At 47.8% G+C, this 21872-nt stretch overlaps 1 protein-coding gene across 1 annotated transcript in view; it reads left to right on the forward strand.

Annotated features, from left to right (window-relative positions):
* slc23a4 (solute carrier family 23 member 4) overlaps window positions 1-21018 on the forward strand; it is a 32209-nt gene extending 11191 nt beyond the window's left edge. The window contains exons 4-12 of the mRNA XM_078416477.1: window positions 5570-5729; window positions 6639-6820; window positions 7465-7585; window positions 9552-9708; window positions 11167-11420; window positions 13848-14012; window positions 16922-17030; window positions 18531-18626; window positions 20795-21018. Of these exons, the coding sequence (XP_078272603.1) occupies window positions 5570-5729; window positions 6639-6820; window positions 7465-7585; window positions 9552-9708; window positions 11167-11420; window positions 13848-14012; window positions 16922-17030; window positions 18531-18626; window positions 20795-21018 (1468 nt within the window). The remainder of the gene's footprint in view (window positions 1-5569; window positions 5730-6638; window positions 6821-7464; window positions 7586-9551; window positions 9709-11166; window positions 11421-13847; window positions 14013-16921; window positions 17031-18530; window positions 18627-20794) is intronic.
* Window positions 21019-21872: the final 854 nt, after the last annotated feature.

The following is a 21872-nucleotide window of genomic DNA, read 5'->3' on the forward strand; positions in this document are numbered from 1 at the left end:
GCTTCCAGGTTCCTGAGGTGCTCTTGGTCAGTCTTTCCACTGATGATGACATCATCAAGGTATGGCTTGCACATGGGAATATCGGCTAGCAGACTCTCCATTGTCCTCTGGAACATGGCTGGTGCGCTGGATATCCCAAAGGGCAGCCTGGTATACTCAAAGAGACCTTTGTGTGTGTTAATCGTGGTGAATCTTCGAGCTCCAGGGTCTAACTCTATCTGATGATAGGCATGGGAGAGGTCTAGTTTAGAGAACTTTTCTCCTCCTTCTAGTTCCTGCAGTAGATCCTCCAAAGTTGGAAGGGGATACTGTTCAACTTTCAGCACCTTATTTGCTGCGAGCTTGTAGTTGCCCCAGACTCTCATTCTCCCATCTGGTTTCAGAACAGATATGATCGGGCATGCAGAATCTGCTGTCTTCACAGGCTTGATAAAGCCATACTGCAGAAAGTCATCCAATGCCGCATCAATCTGCTTTCTAGCAGCATATGAAACAGGAGCTGCCTTGTAAAACTGTGCTCCACTGTTTTCGTCTTGTGGATATACCTTGGCTTGGTATCCCTTCAGTACTCCATGGCTGCTGTTATCAAACAGTTTGGCGTGTTTGTTGAGTACTTGTCTATGGCATCTTGCAAACTGTGCATACTACTCGCTGGACTTAATCTTTGATCTGGCGTGTTCTGGCAACAATCCAGGGTACTTCCTTAACCAGTCTCTTCCCATTAGACTTGCACCTTTCTTTACTCCCACTAGAGTCAGCGTTTCTGGCTTACTGTGAGGTTCGAGCTGTACCTGTACCACTGCTTGTCTGTAGATGTCAACCTTCTCTCCAGTGTAGGATTTCAGCTTGATGCTACTGGGATCTAGTCTAGGGTCTTGACCAAGTTTGCTGAAGACTTCTTCTGGTACGATAGTCCATGGACTTCCCGTGTCAACTTCTAGTTGTACCTCACTGCCGTTCACTATCAAAGTGGCTGTACACGGGTCAGAGTTCGTCAACTTGTTGATCGATTCATTGTCCAAGTGGCTCATGGTTGCCTCTGATGAATTCGAAGCTGCCTCCTCCAAGTGCTTTGCTTTTTTCTGTGATTGTCCTCTCCTCCGCTGGTCGGCTCTAACAGCCTCACACTGACTCTTAGTGTGACCCATTCCAGAGTACCTGAAGCACCTGCCATCTCGAAATTTGCACGTCGCTGGCTCGTGGCTGCCACCACATCTCCAGCATTTCTTAGAGGAGTGACCCTTGTCTTTGGGTGTCCTTGGTTGACTCCTTGTCTTCTGTCGTCCTGACGCCTTCCTTTGAAGCTGATTGACGGAGGTAGGATCCTCTTGAGGCCTTCCGATCTTCTGGATCTGCTCGACATCTTGTTTGGCCACCTCCATCGTTAGTTTTAGTGTACCCAACAGTTTCCGCTGGATGTTCACATCTGCACACCCTATCTGTCTCTCAGCATATTCTCCAGTTCCTTGAAATTACACCCATCACTTAACTGCCGAAGCTTTGCTAGGAACTGAGGGATTGTTTCATTTGCTTGTGTGTGCAGGTATAGAATCGATATCTTTGCACTATTTCTGTTGGTTTTGGCGAGAAATGGGCAATTAAAGCATCCTTACATTCCTGATACGTTTTACTTGCAAGCTTAGCTGGCCGCAGCAATGCCCGTAGGGTGTGGTAACCCTTAGCTGGCCGCAGCAATGCCCGTAGGGTGTGGTAACCCTTAGCTGGCCGCAGCAATGCCCGTAGGGTGTGGTAACCCTTAGCTGGCTGCAGCAATGCCCGTAGGGTGTGGTAACCCTTGCTTCCTAAACCTGTAAGGAACAATGCTCTTTTCTTCTCTTCTGACGTGATATCGTTTGAAGTGAACCAAACCTCAAAAGTATAACCAGATTCTAACTGGGGCACATTCCCAAGGATTGGATTAGCCATGGTTACACTATTAATACTCGGTTACACAGCAACACTATGTAACTCAATACAGTCACCAGTTCACATGCATATGACCAATTACTTGGCATAACATTCATTCATAAATAACACTGCGCAATCGATCATCACAACCAATAGATCGATTACTAACTTAGGACCAAATCTTGGTTCTAATAGCTTCTTTGAGATATTCTCAATTCTAACGTTAGTCTAATCATATTTCACGTCATATACATGCATGCACAAAATATGTCACATCGATGTATTTTCATCAATGATCAATACCAACTGAGTTCATTAAGTCCAGATCTTGCTGCGATGAATTCACCGCTCAACTTGACTGTGGACCAAACTGTCTCTGGACTCAGGTGAATGGGTGACTTCTCGGGCTGACCTCCTGGGCTGGCTTTGCTGGCTGATGCTACTGCTGGTACCATCTCACTTTCAGGCTACGCGACGTTACTGCCTGGGCTAGTTGACCACATCAGGGCTGAACCGCTTAATGTGTTGTCCTAACGGTATCACCGGTGCTGGTCTGCTCTCGGATACTCGGATACTCGTTGTCTGTGGCGGTTGGAGCATTGTAAGAAAGGTGGATGAGCTTAGAGCCTGGATTGACATCTGGAAGTATGATGTTGTGGCGATCAGTGAAACATGGTTGCAGGAGGGTTGCGATTGGCAATTAAATATTCCAGGATTTCATTGTTTCAGATGTGATAGAATCGGAGGGACAAGAGGTGGGGGTGTTGCATTGCTTGTCAGGGAGGATATCACAGCAGTGCTTTGGCAGGACAGACTAGAAGGCTCGATTAGGGAGGCTGTTTGGGTGGAACTCAGAAATGAGAAAGGTTTAGCAACACTTATAGGGGTGTATTATAGACCGCCAAATAGGGAACGAGAATTGGAAGAGCAAATATGTAAGGAGATAGCAGATATTAGTAGTAAGCACAGAGTAGTGATTGTGGGTGATTTCAATTTTCCGTATATAGACTGGGAATCACATTCTGTTAAAGGGCTGGATGGCTTGGAGTTTGTAAAATGTGTGCAGGATAGTTTTTTGCAGCAATACGTAGAGGTGCTTACCAGAGAAGGGGCAGTGTTGGACCTCCTGTTAGGAAATGAGACGGGTCAGGTGACGGAGGTATGTGTTTAATGCTGATAAGTGTGAGGTGCTGCATTTTGGTAGGACAAATATCAAAATAGGACGTACAGGGTAAATGGTAGGGAATTGAGGAATGCAGTGGAACAGAGGGATCTGGGAATAACTGTGCATTGTTCCCTGAAGGTGGAATCTCATGTGGATAGGGTGGTGAAGAAGGCGTTTGGTATGCTTGCCTTTATAAATCAGAGCATCGAGTATAGAAGTTGGGATGTAATGTTAAAATTGTACAGGGCATTGGTGAGGCCGAATCTGGAGTATGGTGTGCAGTTCTGGTCGCCAAATTATAGGAAGGATGTCGACAAAATGGAGAGGGTACAGAGGAGATTTACTAGAATGTTGCCTGGGTTTCAGCACTTAGGCTACAGAGAGGTTGAACAGGTTGGGTCTTTATTCTTTGGAGCGTAGAAGGTTGAGGGGGGACTTGATAGAGGTTTTTAAATTTTTGAGAGGGACGGACAGAGTTGACGTGGGTAGGCTTTTCCCTTTGAGAGTGGGGAAGATTCCAACAAGGGGACATAGCTTCAGAATTGAGGGACAAAGGTTTAGGGGTAACATGAGGGGGAACTTCTTTACTCAGAGGGTGGTGGCTGTATGGAATGGGCTTCCGGTGGAAGTGGTGGAGGCTGGCTCGATTTTATTATTTAAGAGTAAATTGGATAGGTATATGGATAGGAGGGGATTAGAGGGTTATGGTCTGAGTGCAGGTAGATGAGACTAGGTCAGGGAGAATGGTCGGCGTGGACTGGTAGGGCCGGACAGGCCTGTTTCCATGCTGTAGTTGTTATATGGTTATATGTTATATGGTTGCTGGTGATAAGATGGCGGCGGCTGGACTTCGGCCATGGGCTGCATGGCACTGGAAACTCAATAATTCTCATGCTCTGCCAATTCACTGGCAGTGTCGCGTATAGTTCCGGTGGCTTAGCACATTACTGGCAAGCGAACACGATTGATGTTCTGCTGACTATAGGCTGATTCGGTGAGCTGCGCTGCACAGCTACAGTACTGCTTGTACGGTAGGTTCCATCGATGGAGTGGCGTGCACTTGGTGATCGTGCCTTCCATGATTCCAGTCCAAAATTTGCGACAAAGTTCCCGAATACATAACGCGTCATTAACTTCATGTCCGGCCGTGAGAAAAGCTTCAAATTGACCGCAATACTGTTCCTGTTAGAGGAATCCCACCCTCGTCGCCAAATTGTTATGTATTTGTGCTGGAATCGGACTCAGAATAAAACTCGGAACACACAAGTATTTAAACGTGCTGTTGTCATGTTATCGCCATCGTGAGTCTCCCCCGCGCATGCGTACAGTAGAGCAACTCATTCAATATGCATATCATATTCTTGTACACAACACTAAAGAACACTAAAACATACATTTAACACATACGAAGGAAACAACAAAGAAGGAAGGGTCAGACAGACTGGTGGCGAGGCGGCCATTTTGTGTTTATCTTTGGTCTAAACCAGCATCTGCAGTTCCTTCCTGCACATTTCGTGAACTAAAGTAAACTGAACTAAATTGATCTTCAGTCATATCTCACCGTGACCTCTACACCGTCTGGAACCACGCAAACCCCTGCTGATGTTCAAGTCAACAACATCATCCCCGCACACAATTTAAGCCCCATCTCTCTGCTAAGCCGACAACTCTTTGAGATGCAATCGTCTCCACCTTTAAAGACTTCTCCGTCAGAACCTTATCCTTCCACTCCACCCTTCCCTCGGACAATATATAACAAACAAAAAATCAAAGGTATTTATTCACAAAATGCTGGAGTAACTCAGCGGGTCAGGCAGCATCTCGGGAGAGAAGGAATGGGTGACGTTTCGGGTCGAGACCCTTCTTCAGACTGATGTCAGGGGGGGCGGGACAAAGGAAGGATGTAGGTGGAGACAGGAAGATAGAAGGAGAACTGGGAAGGAGGAGGGGAAGAGAGGGGTAGAGGAACTATCTAAAGTTGGAGAAGTCAATGTTCGTACCACTGGGCTGCAAGCTGCCCAGGCGAAATATGAGGTGCTGTTCCTCCAATTTCCGGTGGGCCTCAAAAAATCAATAACTGGTGCGATAAAGCCCAATGTCCTTCATGCAAACAAAGACAGTCCATACAAGTTCAATTTCATGAAGGTTCAAGTAAGAATTTCAGCGCTCTTTCTGGGACACATGACATATGACAATAAAACACTCTCGACCCTTGAGACTTGAGGTTAGTGTTGTGCTGTGTTCAAGAGCCTGATGGTTGTTGGGAAGAAGCTGTTCTTGAACCTGGAGGTCACGGTTTTCAGGCTCCTGTACCTTCTTCCCGATGACAGGAGTGAAACGAGAGCGTGGCCAGGATGGTGTGGGGCCCCGCCCTCGATGATGCCGACTGCCTTTCTGAGGCAGCGCCTCCTGTAGATCCCTTCGATGTTGGGGAGGTCAATAAATGTGATCTTTGTGCAGTGAGGAATGTTGACCAAAATGCCGTCTTTGTTTCAGGTTGCCCATCATTCAAGGAGGGACCTTTGCTTTCCTGACTCCCACTTTGGCCATGCTGTCATTGCCCAATTATAAATGCCCAGCCTGGACCTTCAACCAGACTCTGGTCAATGTCAGCGATCCGATCTTCATTGAAATCTGGCAGACACGCCTACGAGAGGTACAACCGGGGACCCTCGGATTGTCCTTGATCGGACTTTACTGGCTTTACCTTGCACTAAACACTATTCCCTCATCATGTATCTATACACTGTAAATGCCTCCATTGTAATCATTGCTATTGAGGGCGTGCAGCGTAGGTTTACTAGGTTAATTCCTGGAATGGCGGGACTATCATATGTTGAAAGACTGGAGCGACTAGGCTTGTATACACTGGAATTTAGAAGGATGAGAGGGGATCTTATCGAAACGTATAAGATTATTAAGGGGTTGGACACATTAGAGGCAGGAAACATGTTCCCAATGTTGGGGGAGTCCAGAACAAGGGGCCACAGTTTAAGAATAAGGGGTAGGCCATTTAGAACGGAGATGAGGAAAACTTCAGTCAGAGAGTTGTGAATCTGTGGAATTCTCTGCCTCAGAAGGCAGTGGAGGCCAATTCTCTGAATGCATTCAAGAGAGAGCTATTGTGTAACTCAGTGGATATTTGTTAACGCATAGATAGATTCTTGATTAGTTCGGGTGACAGGGGTTACGGGGAGAAGCAGGAGAATGGGGTTGAGGGGGAGAGATAGATCAGCCGTGATTGAATGGCGGAGTAGACCTGATGGACCGAATGGCCTCATTCTGCTCCTATCACTTATCAACTTGAGATGCATTCAAGAGAGAGCTAGATAGAGCTCTTAAGGATAGCGGAGTCAGAGGGTATGGGGAGAAGGCAGGAACGGGGTACTGATTGAGAATGATCAGCCATGATCACATTGAATGGCGATGCTGGCTCGAAGGGCCGAATGGCCTCCTCCTGCACCTATTGTCTATTGTCTATTGCATCTTTCATCAATCAATTTTTTGAATGTCTTGGCTGCAAGACGAAGCAGCCTTCTAACCAAACGCTTCTCATTGTTTGTAGATTCAGGGAGCAGTTATGGTGGCAGCTTGCTTCCAGATATTTGTGGGGTTTTCTGGAATAATTGGATACTTAATGCTGTACATCGGCCCTTTAACCATCGCTCCAACCATCTCCCTCATTGGGCTGTCCTTGTTCGACACCGCAGGGAACGATGCAGGAGCCCACTGGGGGATCTCAGGCATGTAAGTACTCAACGTTTCCAATAGTTCAAAAGTTTGCAAGCACTTCAATAAAATTATTTCAGCAAAAATGTTCCCAATGTTTGGGGGAATCCAGAACCAGGGGGGTCACACAGTCTAAGGATAAAGGGGAGGTCATTTAAAACTTAGGTGAGAAAAAACTTTTTCACCCAGAGAGTTGTGAATTTGTGGAATTCTCTGCCACAGAGGGCAGTGGAGGCCAATTCACTGGATGAGTTTAAAAGAGAGTTAGATAGAGCTCTAGGGGTTAGTGGAATCAAGGGGTATGGGGAGAAGGCAGGCACGGGTTACTGATTGTGGATGATCAGCCATGACCACAATGAATGCCGGTGCTGGCTCAAGGGGCCAAATGGCCTCCTCCTGCACCTATTTTCTATGTTTCTATGTTTCTGTGGAAGTTGGCGGCATGGTAGCGCAGCTGTAGAGTTGCTGCCTCACAGCTCCAGAGGCCCGGTTTCAATCCTGCTGTCTGTACGGAATTCGTACGTTCTCCCTGTGACCTGGCTTATGGTAAAAGCCTGATAACAGAGTTCCAATTAACCAGTTATGGATTATTACAACTATAATAAGGATGGTTCAGAATGCATTTGAACGTTAACTTTCATGTTAATACAATTGTATTTCAGGACGACAGGTTTCATTGTACTATTCTCCCAGTATCTGAGGAATGTTCCGGTACCACTCCCTGCTTTTAGCAGGAGTAAAAAGTGTCACATTAGTTGGCTCAAAATTTTCCAAATGTTCCCGGTACGTATCAATAATATTTACAAGTACAAATAATAGACTTTGTAAAATGTTAAAATGAAAGAATGCCTTTACGACGGTCTTTGTTTAGAGGTAATTAGTGTTCATTACCTCAGGCATGTTGAAATGGCAAGAACAATTATTTATTTCTTCCAGCAGCAGAGGACACACCCAAATAAGATCACTAGGTCTTTGTTAGATGTAAGACAAGTCAATGATTTCTCTCGGTTCCACCATGGAAAAACACCGCCAATCTAGGAGTGACAACTCCCTAATAATTGTGTGGGTTTTCTCAGTATCTCACACCACAACAGTGGTGCCAAGTCCAGTTCGAATTAGAAACAAGCAACTGCAGATGCTGGTTTATAAACAAAAAAAGGCACAAAGTGCTGGAGTAACTCAGAACGTCAGGCAGCATCTCTGGAGAACATGGATGGGTGAGGCTTTGGGAAGAGTCCCGACTCAAAATGTCACCTTTTTCAGTTTGGAGAAACAGCGTGGAAACAGGCCCTTCGGCCCAGCAAGCCTGTGCCGACCAGCGATCACCCCTTCCCACTAGTTCTATCCCACATACTAGGGGCAATTTACAAACGGCCTATTAACCTACAAACCCGCACATCTTTGCAATGTGGGAGGAAACCGGAGCACCCGGAGGAAACCCACGCGGTCACACGTAGAACATGCAAACTCCAGATAGACAGCACCTGTAGACAGGATCGAGCCCAGGTCCCTGGTCTGTAAGGCAGCAACTCTACCGCTGCGCCAACCTGTGCCTACCATTATGTCACCTATCCATGTCCTCTCAGGATACTGCCCGACCTGCTGAGTTACTCCGGCACTCTGTGATTTTTTTACCAGTATGAATTGAATTGACAAGCAGCCGGCTCAGTCCACACAGGACTCTTACCATTTCGAGTTTATTCACAATTGCAGTGACTCCTGTTTCCAGCAGCGTTCCGGAATCCCCCGACCCACATTATCATGAAATATCAACAACATATTGCCTCAGAGAATTAAATGAGTTATTTTAAAATGGTGCCTCTTTGCAAAATCAGAAAATAATCTTTTTGTGCGGCATGGTGGCGCAGCGGTAGAGTTGCTGCCTCACAGCGCCAGATACCCGGGTTAGATCCTGACTACGGGTACTGTCTGTACGGAGTTTGTACGTTCTCCCCGCGTGGGTTTTCTCCGGGTGCTCCGGTTTCCTCCCACATTCCAAAGACGTGCAGGTTTGTAGGTTAATTGGTTTTGATAAAACTATAAATGATCCGTAGTGTGTGTAGGATAGTGCTAGTGTACGCGGACCGCTGGTCTGCACGGTGGGCCGAAGGGCCTGTTTCCACGCGGTATCTCTAAACCAAACTAACAATAGAGTGACAAATGGGATAAACACAGAACCGTAGAGGGCAGGAACAGGCCGTTTGGCTCACAATAGTCATGCTGATAATGATGTCAAGTAAACTAATCTCTGCCTGTACATGATCCTTATCCCTCCATCCCTCCATCCCCTGCCTACCTAAGATCCTCTTAAACATCACTCAAGTCATAGAATCATAGAGTGATACAGCGTGGAAACAGGCCCTTCAGCCCAACTTACCCACACCGGCCAACAATGTCCCAGCTACACTAGTCATAGAGTGATAAAGTGTGGAAACAGGCCCTTCAGCCCAACTTGCCCACACCGCCCAACATGTTCATGTTACACAAGTCCCACCTGCCTGCGCTTGGTCCATATCCCTCCAAACCTGTCCCATCGATGTACCTGTCTAACTGTTTCTTAAACGTTGGGATAGTCCCAGCCTCAACCACCTCCTCTGGCAGCTCGCTCCATGTACCCACCACCGTTTGTGTGAAAACACTGTCGTATTTGCAATGGTCTCTACCAATGTGGCATAGTCTGACGGGTTGTGATTATTCTGCCAGTGCGATTACTTTAAAGAAGATGTTTATCATTTGATGTTGTGTGCAGGTGCTTTTTGGGATTGTGATCTCATGGGTCATTAGTTTTATCCTGACTTATTTTAACGTCTTTCCTGATGATCCCAATGCCTACGGATATTACGCAAGGACCGATATAAAGTCCGATGTTATCAGCCGAGTGGAATGGTTTCGAATTCCATACCCCGGTAGGCAAAACATTAACAGCTACTGTTGTAGTCTTGATCAAAATCCCTCCTTGTTTAAAGTACACATTGAAGACCATGAGTGCTATCAGCAAAGCAGACATTTATTCCCCATCCCATGGTGCCTTCAAGCAATTGATGCTCTTCCTTCATCGGCAACAAATTAATTATAATGCTCCTGCAATGCTTGGTGGCGTCTCAAAGCATTAAACTGGAGCGCTATCAAACGAAACTTTAATGCAGAGAACATGAAACAGAGCAGTGGAGACGCAAGGAAATGCTGATGCTGGTCTTGCAAAAGAAGACAAAAAGTGCTGGAGGAACTCAGCAGGTCAAGCGGCATCTGTGGAGAACAAGGATAGGTGATGTTTTGGGTCCCAAAATGTCCTCCACAGATGCTGCCTGACCCACTGCAGAACAGAACAGCACAGGAACAGGCCCATCGGCCCACAATGTCCTTGCCGAACGTGATGCCATGACAAACTAATCTCTGTCCACACATGATCCATCTCCACCCATCTCCTGCGTCTCCATCTCAGAGTCACATCATCATATCTGCCACCAGCAGGCACCAGGCCCCCACCACCCTCTGTGTAAACAAAACTTGCCCCGACATCTCCTTTAAACTTGTCCTTCTCACCCCAAAGCCATGGGAGAAATGCCTCTTCTTAGACAGGTGGCATTTTGAGTCGGGACCCTTCTTCAGACTGTTTGAAGCTTTGGTACGCCCCACCCTCCTGCTTCCACAATCAGTCCCCGACCAAAACACCCACTGTTCTCCAGAGATGGTGCCTGTCCCGCTGAGTGCCTCCAGCACTTTGTATCTTTTGTTGTAAACCTGCACCCGCAGTTTCTTGTGTCTCCAAATAACTAAAACGATCTTGTGATTTTCTCATTTGAGGTGTTTTAAGAGTTATGAACCGTTTATTTCCTCGAATTGTGGAAAGATACAAGGTGCCATCAGCACACTGACTCATCGACCTCCACTGTGATGTAGCCAATAAGATTACTGGCTTCAGTGGCGGCAAGCCGATTGCTGAATGAAAACTGTCTGCCTGAGTGTGTGGGGAGTGGATGCGAAGGTGGGATAATATGGAACCAGTGTGAACGAGCGATCGATGGTCGGCGTGGACTCAGTAGGCAGAAGGGCCTGTCTCCACGCTCAATCAATCAATCAATCAATCAATCAAATCAATCAATCAATCAATCAATCAATCAATCAATCGATCGATCAATGAATCAAACAATCGAACAATCAATTGATCAATCGATCAATCAATTATTCAATCAATCAATTATTCAATCAATCAATTATTCAATCAGTCAGTCAGTCAGTCAGTTGGTCAATCACATCAGGATGTAGTGCCACTTGGAGAAGAGGCTGGAGATCATGGTTCTCGTGCATGTGCCGTTTCCGTGCTGTGTGTAAAGTTGAGTGTCATGTTGTGTTTCTGTGTTCAGGGCAGTGGGGCATGCCGACAGTCAGCCTGGCCGGCACCTTTGGCATTCTGGCGGGCGTGGTGTCATCGATGGTCGAGTCTGTGGGAGACTACCACGCCTGTGCCCGGCTCTGTGGAGCTCCGCTCCCTCCCAGAGAAGCCATCAATCGCGGCATTGGCATCGAAGGAATCGGCTGCCTGCTGGCGGGGGCATGGGGGACGGGCAACGGAACCACCTCCTACAGCGAGAACGTGGGTGCTCTGGGCATCACCAAGGTGGGCACTGTAGCGGCAGCAGCAGACTGATGCCCTCACGTACACCTGCTGATAATCGCAAAGCAACCTCTGAAATAACTGTATTTGCTTTAATTTTATTGGAATGGAAATCACTTTATATCTACTTTAATTTTATTGGAATGAAATCAATGTTTTATAATGTCATGAGTCATAGGAGCAGAATTATCTCATTCGGCCCATCAAGTCTATGCCGCCATTCAATCATGGCTGATCTATCTCTCCCTCTCAACCCCGTTCTCCTGCCTTCTCTCCACAACCCCTGACACCCATGCTAATCGAAATCTGCCAATCTCTGCTTTAAAAATACATTTGGAAACAGACTTGGCCTCCACTGCCGTCTGTGGCAATGAATTCCACAGATTCACCAGCCTCTGACCAAAGAAATTCCTCCTCATCTCCATTCTAACTGTGTGTTCTTTTATTCTGAGGCAGTGGCCTCATGGGTCCTCAGATCAAGCCTTCAATCAGATTGAATAAGGCTCCATGTTCTCCATAGATGCTGCCTGACCCGCTGAGTTACTCCAGCACTCTGTGAAACGTCACCTAACCATGTTCTCCAGAGATACTGCCTGACCCGCTGAGTTACTCCAGCACTCTGTGAAACATCACCTATCCATGTTCTCCAGAGATACTGCCTGACCTGCTGAGTTACTCCAGCACTCTGTGAAACGTCACCTATCCATGTTCTCCAGAGATGCTGCCTGACCTGCTGAGTTACTCCAGCACTCTGTGTCCTTCGTCATTTCAATCCTTTACCAGTGTATTTTTGCCATTAATTAAACCTGCTCTAAAATTATTTACCATTTCATAGAGACATAGAGAGATACAGTTTGCAAACTGGCCCTTTGGCCCATCAAGTCCACACTGACTCAACCACCCATTTACACTAATCCTACATTAATCTAATCTAAGCCTGCACTTATTTAATGAGTCAGGAAGCATCTGTGGGGGGAAATAGCTAAGGTGACGTTTCAGGTCGAGACTCTTCTTCAGACTGACTGCAGGTTCAATCCTGACCTCAGGTGCCACCTGTGTGGAGTTTGAATGTTCCAGCTTTCTCGCCTCCACTACAATCAGTCTGAAGAAGGGTCCCGACCTGAAACATCGCCAGCCCATTCCCTCCACAGATGCTGCCTGACACGTCGAGTTCCTCCAGCACTTTGTGTTTTGCAGAAGATTCCAGCATCTGCAGTTCCTTGTGTCCAACTTTATACTCTCCATCTTGTCATCTATTCCTTCTACACCTGAAACATCCCAATCTGAAACATTGTGTGTCCATTTCATTTCCACAGATGCTGCCTGACCTGCTGAGTTTCTCTAGCACGCTATCAGAGTCATAACCATAGAGTGATGCAGTGTGGAAACTTGCCCTTCGGCCCAACTTGCCCACACAGGCCAACATGTCCCAGCTACACTAGTCCCACCTGCCCGCGTTTGACCCATATTCCTCCAAACCTGTGCTATGGATGTTTCCACTGGTGGGAGAGTCTGGGACCAGAGGTCATAGCCACAGAATTAAAGGGCGCTCTGTTAGAAAGGAGGTGAGGAGGAACTTCTTTAGTCAGAGGGTAGTTAATCTGTGGAACTCATTGCCACAGAGGGCTGTGGAGGCCAAGTCAGGGGATATTTTTAAGGTAGAGATAGACAAATTCTTGATTGGAATGGGTGTCAAGCGTTATGGGGAGAAGGCAGGAGAATGGGATTATGAGGCAGAGATCAGCCATGATTGAATGGCGGAGTAGAATCGATGGGCCGAATGGCCTAATTCTACTCCTATCACATGACTTTATGACCTTTCCACGTACTGGTGTTAAAGTTCTACCAGTGCTGGCAGACAACAAAAAACAACTTAGTCACCTTAAGAATAAAACAATACCTCTTTATTACGCATGTGGGTGTGGGAGAGCAACCCCGAGTACGTATAGCTACATACTCGCTGTCCCTCGTGGTCCCACACAAAGGTCCGATACAAAAGCCGGGCCTATAAACCCATGGCGAGGTTACATTCTATCCCTCTTCCATCATCAGCACATTTAAAGTAACAGTTCAGCCTGTGCCTGGAACCGACTTGCTTTTTCTCTGCAGTTTTACAATACAATACAATATATCTTTATTGTCATTGTACAGGGGTACAACGAGATTGGGAATGCACCTCCCATACGATGCAATAATTTAATTAGCTAGAATTTTAATTGGTACTTGGGCGTCTTATCTTGTTTCCACATATTTCTTGCATGAGCTGCTCCTTTTGCTCGTACATCCTTAACCCTTTCAGTTGTAAAGCTCTTTCCCCTGTGTGGAGCCCATTGCTGTCAATTGATAATGTTGTTTGGAGAAGGATGGCTGGCGTCTAGATGCTGAGCTGGGATATCCGGGTGCAATGCCTCTCTTCCTCTTTGCTTTCAGGTGGGCAGTCGAGTGGTTATTCTCACCAGTGGATTGTTAATGATTTGCGTGGGACTGCTTGTGAAAATTGGAGCCATTTTCAGCACGATCCCGCAGCCAGTGATTGGTGGCATGTTGATGGTGATGTTTGGGATTATTACCGCCGTGGGAATTTCAAATCTGCAGGTACAGTTTTAAAAGCTTGTTTAATATTCCCACTTTACCAAACCGCTCCGTGTCTCCATTTCCAACACTTCAGCCTTTCGAACAGTGAAAGGCCTTGATAAAGTGGATGTGGGGAAGATGTTTCCACTAGTGGGAGAGTCTAGGACCAGAGGGCACAGCCTCAGAATTAAAGGACATTCCTATAGGAAGATGAGGACCAACATCTTTAGTCGGTGGGCGGTGAATCTGTGGGATTCTTTGCCACAGAAGGCTGTGGAGGCCAAGTCAGTGGATATTTTTAAGGCAGGGATGGATAGATTCTTGATTAGTGCGGGTGTCAAGGGTTATGGGGAGAAGGCAGGAGAATGGGGTTAGGAGGGAGAGATAGATCAGCCATGATTGAATGGCGGAGTAGACTTGATGGACCGAATGGCCTAATTCTGCTCCCTTCACTTATGAACTTATGACCCATTGAGTGCATGGGTGGCAATATGCTCCTTACCTCCTGCCCAGAGTCTTCTTCTAATTCGTGTGTAAAGTATTCTGCTCCACCTTCCAGACAGTCACTAGTTTGGAATGGAGATAAGAAAGGTGCAGACCAAGTGATCTGAGTGAGTGAGAAACAAAATGTGGTATTGTAGAGGTGCTGGCTGACCCGCTGAGTTACTCCAGCACTTTGTGTCTCTCTACAGTGTTTTACAATTCTGATTCATTAAATGAGGTGCGAATTCCGGTGCTTTTGTCAGAAATAACTTTATACCTGCTTTAATTTTATTGGAATAGAAATCAATGTTTCATAAAGTCATAAGTCATAGGAGCAGAATTAGGCCATTCGGGCGATCGTGTCTACTCCACCATTCAATCATGGCTGATTCTCTGCCTCCTAATCCCATTCTCCTGCCTTCTCCCCATAACCCTTGACACCTGTTCTAATCAAGAATTTGTCTATCTCTGCCTTAAAAATATCCACTGACTTGGCCAGCCCATCACACGGTGGTACAGCGGTAAAGTTGCTGCCTCACAGCGCCAGAGACCAAGGTTCTATCAGACTACGGGAGCTGTCTGTACAGAGTTTGTATGTTCTCCCCGTGACTGCGTGGGTTTTCTCCGGGTGCTCCGGTTTCCTCACACATCCCAAAGACGTGCAGGTTTACAGGTTAATTGGCTTTGGTAGAATTGTAATTTGCCCCTAGTGTGTAGGATAGTGTTAGTGTGAGGGGATCGCTGGTCGGCACGGACTCGGTGGGCCGAAGGGCTCTCTGTTTCCGTGCTGTATCTAAGTCTATAGTCTAATGACTCAATCTACACTTCATGCTGCCTCTAAACCTTTCCAATCCATGTACCTGTACAAATGGTGTTATTGTAGCAGACTCAGGGCTTCCTCTGGCTTGGTCTGGGTGGGGATGCTTGATGTTAGCGGTGGTTAGGGCTGCCAACTTCCGAACTCCAAAATAGGGGACAAAGTGACATCACCGCCCGCGCCCCACATGACCTCACCCAGCCAGCGGCCACGTGCTCCCGCTCCACCAATGACCGCCGCCCGGGCTGGGAGACGGGTTGCTATGCAACCTCCGTTAGGAAAACACACTCGGCCCCCCCAGCTCCCCGACACACTCGGCCCCGCTCCCCAAACACACTCGGCCCCCCCACGAACACACTTGGCCCCCCCACGAACACACTCGGCCCCCCCACGAACACACTTGGCCCCCCCACGAACACACTCGGCCCCCCCACGAACACACTTGGCCCCCCCACGAACACACTTGCCCCCCCCCCGCTCCCCGAACACACTCAGCCCCCCCACGAACACACTCGCCCCCCCCACGAACACACTCGGCCCCCCCACGAACACACTTGCCCCCCCGCTCCCCGAACACACTCAGCCCCCCCACGAACACACTCGCCCCCCCCACGAACACACTCAGCCCCCCCGCTCCCCGAACACACTCAGCCCTGAACACACTCGGCCCCCCCACGAACACACTCAGCCCCCCCGCTCCCCGAACATACTCTGTTAGCCTACACTGTCCAGGCCTACAGCGGCCCCTGGGCCTAATACGGGACAAGGGCAGTCCCATACAAGACAAACAAATTTAGCCCAAAATACAGGAAGTCCCGGCTGATAGGGGACAGTTGGCAACCCTAGTGGCAGTCTCCTTGGGGAAGGGAGGAACTGCAGAGAGGTTAGTAAGCAGAGTGCCTCACATCTGCTCCAGGTGTGAGCTGTGCACTGAACTCCTGGCCTTTAGTGAGGTGCCACATGGGACAGTCCCAACTCATCATTGCAATTCCTGCTCAGTACATCGGATGGTGAGGCCACCATTCGACTCCTTGAGAAATAGCCTTATAGTTTATAGATGCAGCACAGGAACAGGCTCTTCGGCCCACCGTCCACACCGACCATCGATCACCCGCTCACACTGGTTCCATGTTATCCCACTATCTCATCCGCTCCCTACACACTGGGGGGCGATTTACAGAGGGGCCAATTACCTTACAAACCCAAACATCTTTGGGATGTGGGAGGTGACCGGAGCACCCAGAGAAAACCCACGCGGTCACAGGGAGAACGTGCAAACTCCACTCAGACAGCACCCGAGGTCAGGATGGAACCGGGGTCTCTAGCGCTGTGAGGCAGCAGCTCTACCCGATGCACCACCGTGCCACATTCTCACAAGGAAAGAAAAATATAATTCTTGGGTGTTGAGGGCTTAATTCCTTAAATTGCCGAGCAGTGTCCTGTGATGTTGGGAGTTTATATTTCTGCTCTATTAAGTAGAGTTTCAAGAGGTTTCTCCTCATTGAAATGTTTATTAATAATTGTTTGGCATTTATAAGTCGGGTATGTTCATATCATTGAACTGTGGATATCCATTTATCTGAATGATAAAATCCAAGCTGTGATTGCTGTTCCTTTTGTTGCCCTTTAGTTTGTGGATATGAACTCTTCAAGAAACATCTTTATTTTTGGATTCTCCATGTTTGCCGGCATGGTCATACCTAACTGGATGAACAAACACCCTGAGTCAATACAGACAGGTAGGGAATGTGTCATTCCATGCCCAGATCTGTGAAGAATTACCCGTTGGGTGGTGGGTGTATGGAACAAGCTGCCAGAGGAGATAGTTGCGGCTGGGACTATCCCATTGTTTAAGAAACAGTTAGACAGGTACATGGATAGGACAGGTTTGGAGGGATATGGACCAAGCGCAGGCAGGTGGGACTAGTGTAGCTGGGACATGTTGGCTGGTGTGGGGAGGTTGGGCCGAAGGGCCTGTTTCCACGCTGTAACACTCTATGACTCTAGATTGACTGGAAAAAATCAAATTCCAGCCATTTCAAAAGTAGTTTAGGTGTGGAGTCCAGTTGGAAGTGGAAAACTTTGTGTGCACTCATGTTAGACTCTTTACAGAGACCGAGAGATGACACTTCAGGCTCTAGTTGTGAAGGCCGCACTTGGAGAACTGTGTTCAGTTTGGGACAACCTGCTCTCGGAAGGACGCCATTGTTGGTAAGGGTGCAGAGAGGATTTACGAGGAGGTTGCCAGGACTTGAGTGCCTGAGCTACAGGTAGAGATTGGGCAGGCTGGGACTTTATTCCTTGGAGCACAGGATGCTGAGTAGTGAACTTATAGAGAGTGTACAAAGTCATGAGGCGAATAGATAGGGTGAATGCACAGCGTCTTTTACCGAGGGTTGTGAAATAAAGAGCTAGAGGGCACAGGCTGACGGTTAGAGGGGAAAGATTTAATAGGAACCTTAAAGGCAACCTCCTTGCACAGAATGCGGTGTGGTGTATGCAATGAGCTTCCAGAGGAGGTAGCGGAGACAGGCATAATAACAGCATTTAAAAGACACTCGGGCAGGGACATGGATTGGAAAGGGCCAAACCTGAGCAAATGGGACTAGCAGAGATGCGAGCATCTTGGTCGGCATGGACAGGTTGGGCCGAAGGGCCTGTTTCTGTTGTGTGTGACCCTAAAGGCCCATCTGTCCCTCCACGAACACACTGTCTGTCTCTGTGTGCCTGGCCTCAACTCCTGCCATGGTGGCTCAAAGCTACTGAAACGTGGCCAAATGCAAGAACCCCCTTCAGTCTGAAGAAGGATCTCGACCCGAAACATCACCCATTCCTTCTCTCCAGGATGCTGCCTGACCCGCTGAGTTACTCCAGCTTTTTGTGTCTATCTTCGGTTTAAACCAGCATCTGCAGTTCCTTACTACACATCAAAAGAGATGCTGTCCAAGGAATGGAAGAAGGGTCTCGACCCGAAACGTCACCCATTCCTTCTCTCCAGAGATGCTGCCTGTCCCGCTGAGTTACTCCAGCATTTTGTGTCTACCTTCTGTGTAAACCAGCATCTGCAGTTCCTTACTACACACCCCCCTCTCCATCTCCCTTTGCCTTTCCCAACCCCCTCAATGCTCGAGCATCGCATGATTATATAACAATAAGGAAATCCTATTTAGTTCAGCCAGGAATCCATGAAGACTGGAATCTGTGCACAAAACATTAAAACAAAACGTTCTGCTTCTCAGGAGTACTTCCACTGGATCAAGTAATCCGTGTACTTCTAACCACCAGTATGTTTGTGGGAGGATTTCTGGGCTTTTTTCTGGATAACACCATCCCAGGTAAGCTCTGGGCCATTGTTGTGTTTGAAGGAATGATGTTGTGGTAAAGCAGAGGTGAAATTGGGGAGAAGGGGTGCGATTGACATGGGTTGGGGCACAAAGGCAGCCACGTCACTCTGCCTGATGTCGAGTTCCATCGGCCCCATGAGAGAGGCAGTGGTCTTGTCCAACAATGGGACATGGACACACACACGTCCTCACCTGACCATTGCCAAGCAAAGCTCAGTCCCTGCGGCTCATTCACTCCATCTAGGGTACTGTCTCATTCACCTCTACACCATTGCAGACATTAGAGTTTGCCCATGGAAGAAGGGTCTCAACCCAAAACCTCACCCATTCCTTCTCTCCAGAGATGCTGCCTGACGCTCTGTTACTCCAGCATTTTGGGTCTATCTTGCCTATGGAACTGTTATGCCACAATGCTGAGAACTATATTCTGCACTCTGTACCTTGGTCTGTTATGGTACCTTACGTTATTTTGTCACATGTACCGAGGCACAGTGAAATTCATTTTTGTATATGGTACAAGTATCACTGTACATCAGCACTTAGATGCATATTAGATAAGCATCTCAGATACAGAAATGTGCAGCAGTAGCACACTGAGCCAGTATACAGAATCACCAGTTTGGAGCCATAGACAATAGATAATAGGTGCAGGGGTAGACCATTCGGCCCTTCGTGCCAGCACCACCATTCAATGTGATAATAACTGATCATTCTCAATCAGTACCCCATTCCTGCCTTCTCCCCATACCCCCTGACTCTGCTATCCTTAAGAGCTCTATCTGCTCTCTCTTGAATGCATTCAGAGAATTGGCCTCCACTGCCTTCTGAGGCAGTGAATTCCACAGATTTACAACTCTCTGACTGAAAAAGTTTTTCCTCATCTCCGTTCTAAATGGCCTACCCCTTATTCTTAAACTGTGGCCCCTGGTTCTGGACTCCCCCCACCATTGGGAACATGTTTCCTTCCTCTAACGTGTCCAACCCCTTAATAATCTTATACGTTTCGATAAGATCCCCTCTCATCCTTCTAAATTTCAGTGTATACAAGCCTAGCCGCTCCAGTCTTGCAACATATGACAGTCCCGCCATTCCGGGAATCAACCTAGTAAACCTACGCTGCACGCCCTCAATAGCAATCTTCAAGTCCCAGTTGTTAGTGCAGCGTTCTTGACCTGACAATGAAGGCCTGTTGTCCTGGCAGCCTTGCAGGATATGAAAGTTATCCTTTACTCTGCCAACTAGAGCTGCACCCGTGCTCTGATTGCCGGCTGCTGGTCTCCCCGATCCACGTCACGCTTTTCCATTCATCTCCCTCCCGCTCTTGCTTCACCTTCTCTTTGCCATCTGCATCTCGCCAACAGTCACCAACATCTCTGCACCAACTCCCAGCTGGCACAGACAGCCTGTGGCACTGTGTGGGGGTGGGTGGGGACAGGGGTGAGGGCATGGCCATTGCTGGTGGCAACATGGGAAGCGATGGTGAGCTCCTGGTCCTCCACAACACGCAGAAGATCCACGTCGCAGCCTTGAAAACCCCCGTGGCACAGCGGTAGATCCACGTCGCAGCCTTGAAAACCACCGTGGCACAGCGGTAGAGCTGCTGCCTCACAGCGCCAGGGACCCGGGTTCGATCCTGACTGCAGGTGCTGTCTGTACGGAGTTTGTACGTTCTCTCTGTGACCGCGTGGGTTTTCTCCAGGTGCCCCAGTTTCCTCCCGCACTCCACAGACGTACAGGTTTGTAGATTAATTGGTTTCGGTAAAAATTGTAAATTGTCCCTAGTGTGTGTGGGATAGTGCTAGTGTGCGGGGTGATCGCCGGTCGGTGCGAACTCGGTGGGCCGAAGGGCCTGTTTCCGCGCTGTACCTCTAAACTAAACTAGTACGTCACTGCACTTGTTTCCCAATACACAATGCGATCACTGCAACTCGTGCGAGCACGGAGCGGATGAGAGTTCCCCACTGTCATTGGTCAGCACACTGTCATTGGTCAGCACACTCATTGGTCAGCACACTGTCATTGGTCAGCACTCATTGGTCAGCACACTGTGATTGGTCAGCACACTGTGATTGGTCAGCACTGTCATTGGTCAGCACACTGTCATTGGTCAGCACACGCATGCCGCGACGGTGAGCCGGTTATGACCTTCTGTTCTCCAGGTACAGAGAAGGAACGGGGCATTGCCACCTGGAAGCAAGCGGTCACAGACGAGGGGGGCAATGTGAAGACCCAGAGCGACTGCTACAATCTCCCCTTCGGCATCGGCACCAGGTGTTGTACAGGATCCTGGAGGAGGTATCTCCCCTTCTGCCCAAAACCAGGACCTTCCGACCAGGAGGAGATGGAAGTCAACACTGAAATCCACAAGGAAACTCCATTCTAACAACCTGTATCATTTCTTTCAATCAAACATCATCACATGTGCAATAAATTGTTGTATATTTCATTCATATTGAACTGGGAGTTCATTTTAATCTCTTCTGTACCATTAAAGAAAAAAAGGAAAACAATTCCAATGAGGTTGTAAATAAATGCAGGGATTTGCCAGATGGCAAGGTTATGAGAGAATATTACTGCCACAGCACATCAAAATGGCCATCCCAACCACATCATTCTCGTTTCAATAACATTGAACACTACAGCACAGGAGTGATTGATCTTTCCCTCTCAACCACATTCTCCTGCCTTGCCTCCATAACCCTTGACACCGTACTAATCACGATGACCAGAAATTTGACTGAACACAGAAGTAGAAACATAGAAAATAGGTGCAGGAGTAGGCCATTCAGCCCTTCGAGCCTGCACCGCCATTCAATATGATCATGGCTGATCATTCAGCTCAGTAGCCTGTACCTGCCTTCTCTCCATACCCCCTGATCCCTTTAGCAAAAAGGGCCACATCTAACTCCCTCTTAAATATAGCCAATGAACTGGCCTCAACTACCTTCTGTGGCAGAGAATTCCACAGACTCACCACTCTGTGTGAAGAAATGTTTTCTCATCTAGTAGAACTGTCAAGCAAATATTTCAATGTGTAACATGGCCTTCGGTGTTCCCTGCATCACAGATCACATCATCGACCAACAAAGCAATTGTAAAGGATGGGATGTGGAAGTGACACAAGAAGAGGGGTTAGTGTGAGGTGGGGAGTCTCAGTCGCAGAGGCACCTCTGCTGGCAACAGCATTCCCATTGTGTCCATCTGCTTAGAACGTATCATGATGCTCCTCTCCAACGG

The sequence above is a fragment of the Rhinoraja longicauda genome, chromosome 20 (assembly GCF_053455715.1).
Source record: "Rhinoraja longicauda isolate Sanriku21f chromosome 20, sRhiLon1.1, whole genome shotgun sequence".
Taxonomy (NCBI): Eukaryota; Metazoa; Chordata; class Chondrichthyes; order Rajiformes; family Arhynchobatidae; genus Rhinoraja; species Rhinoraja longicauda.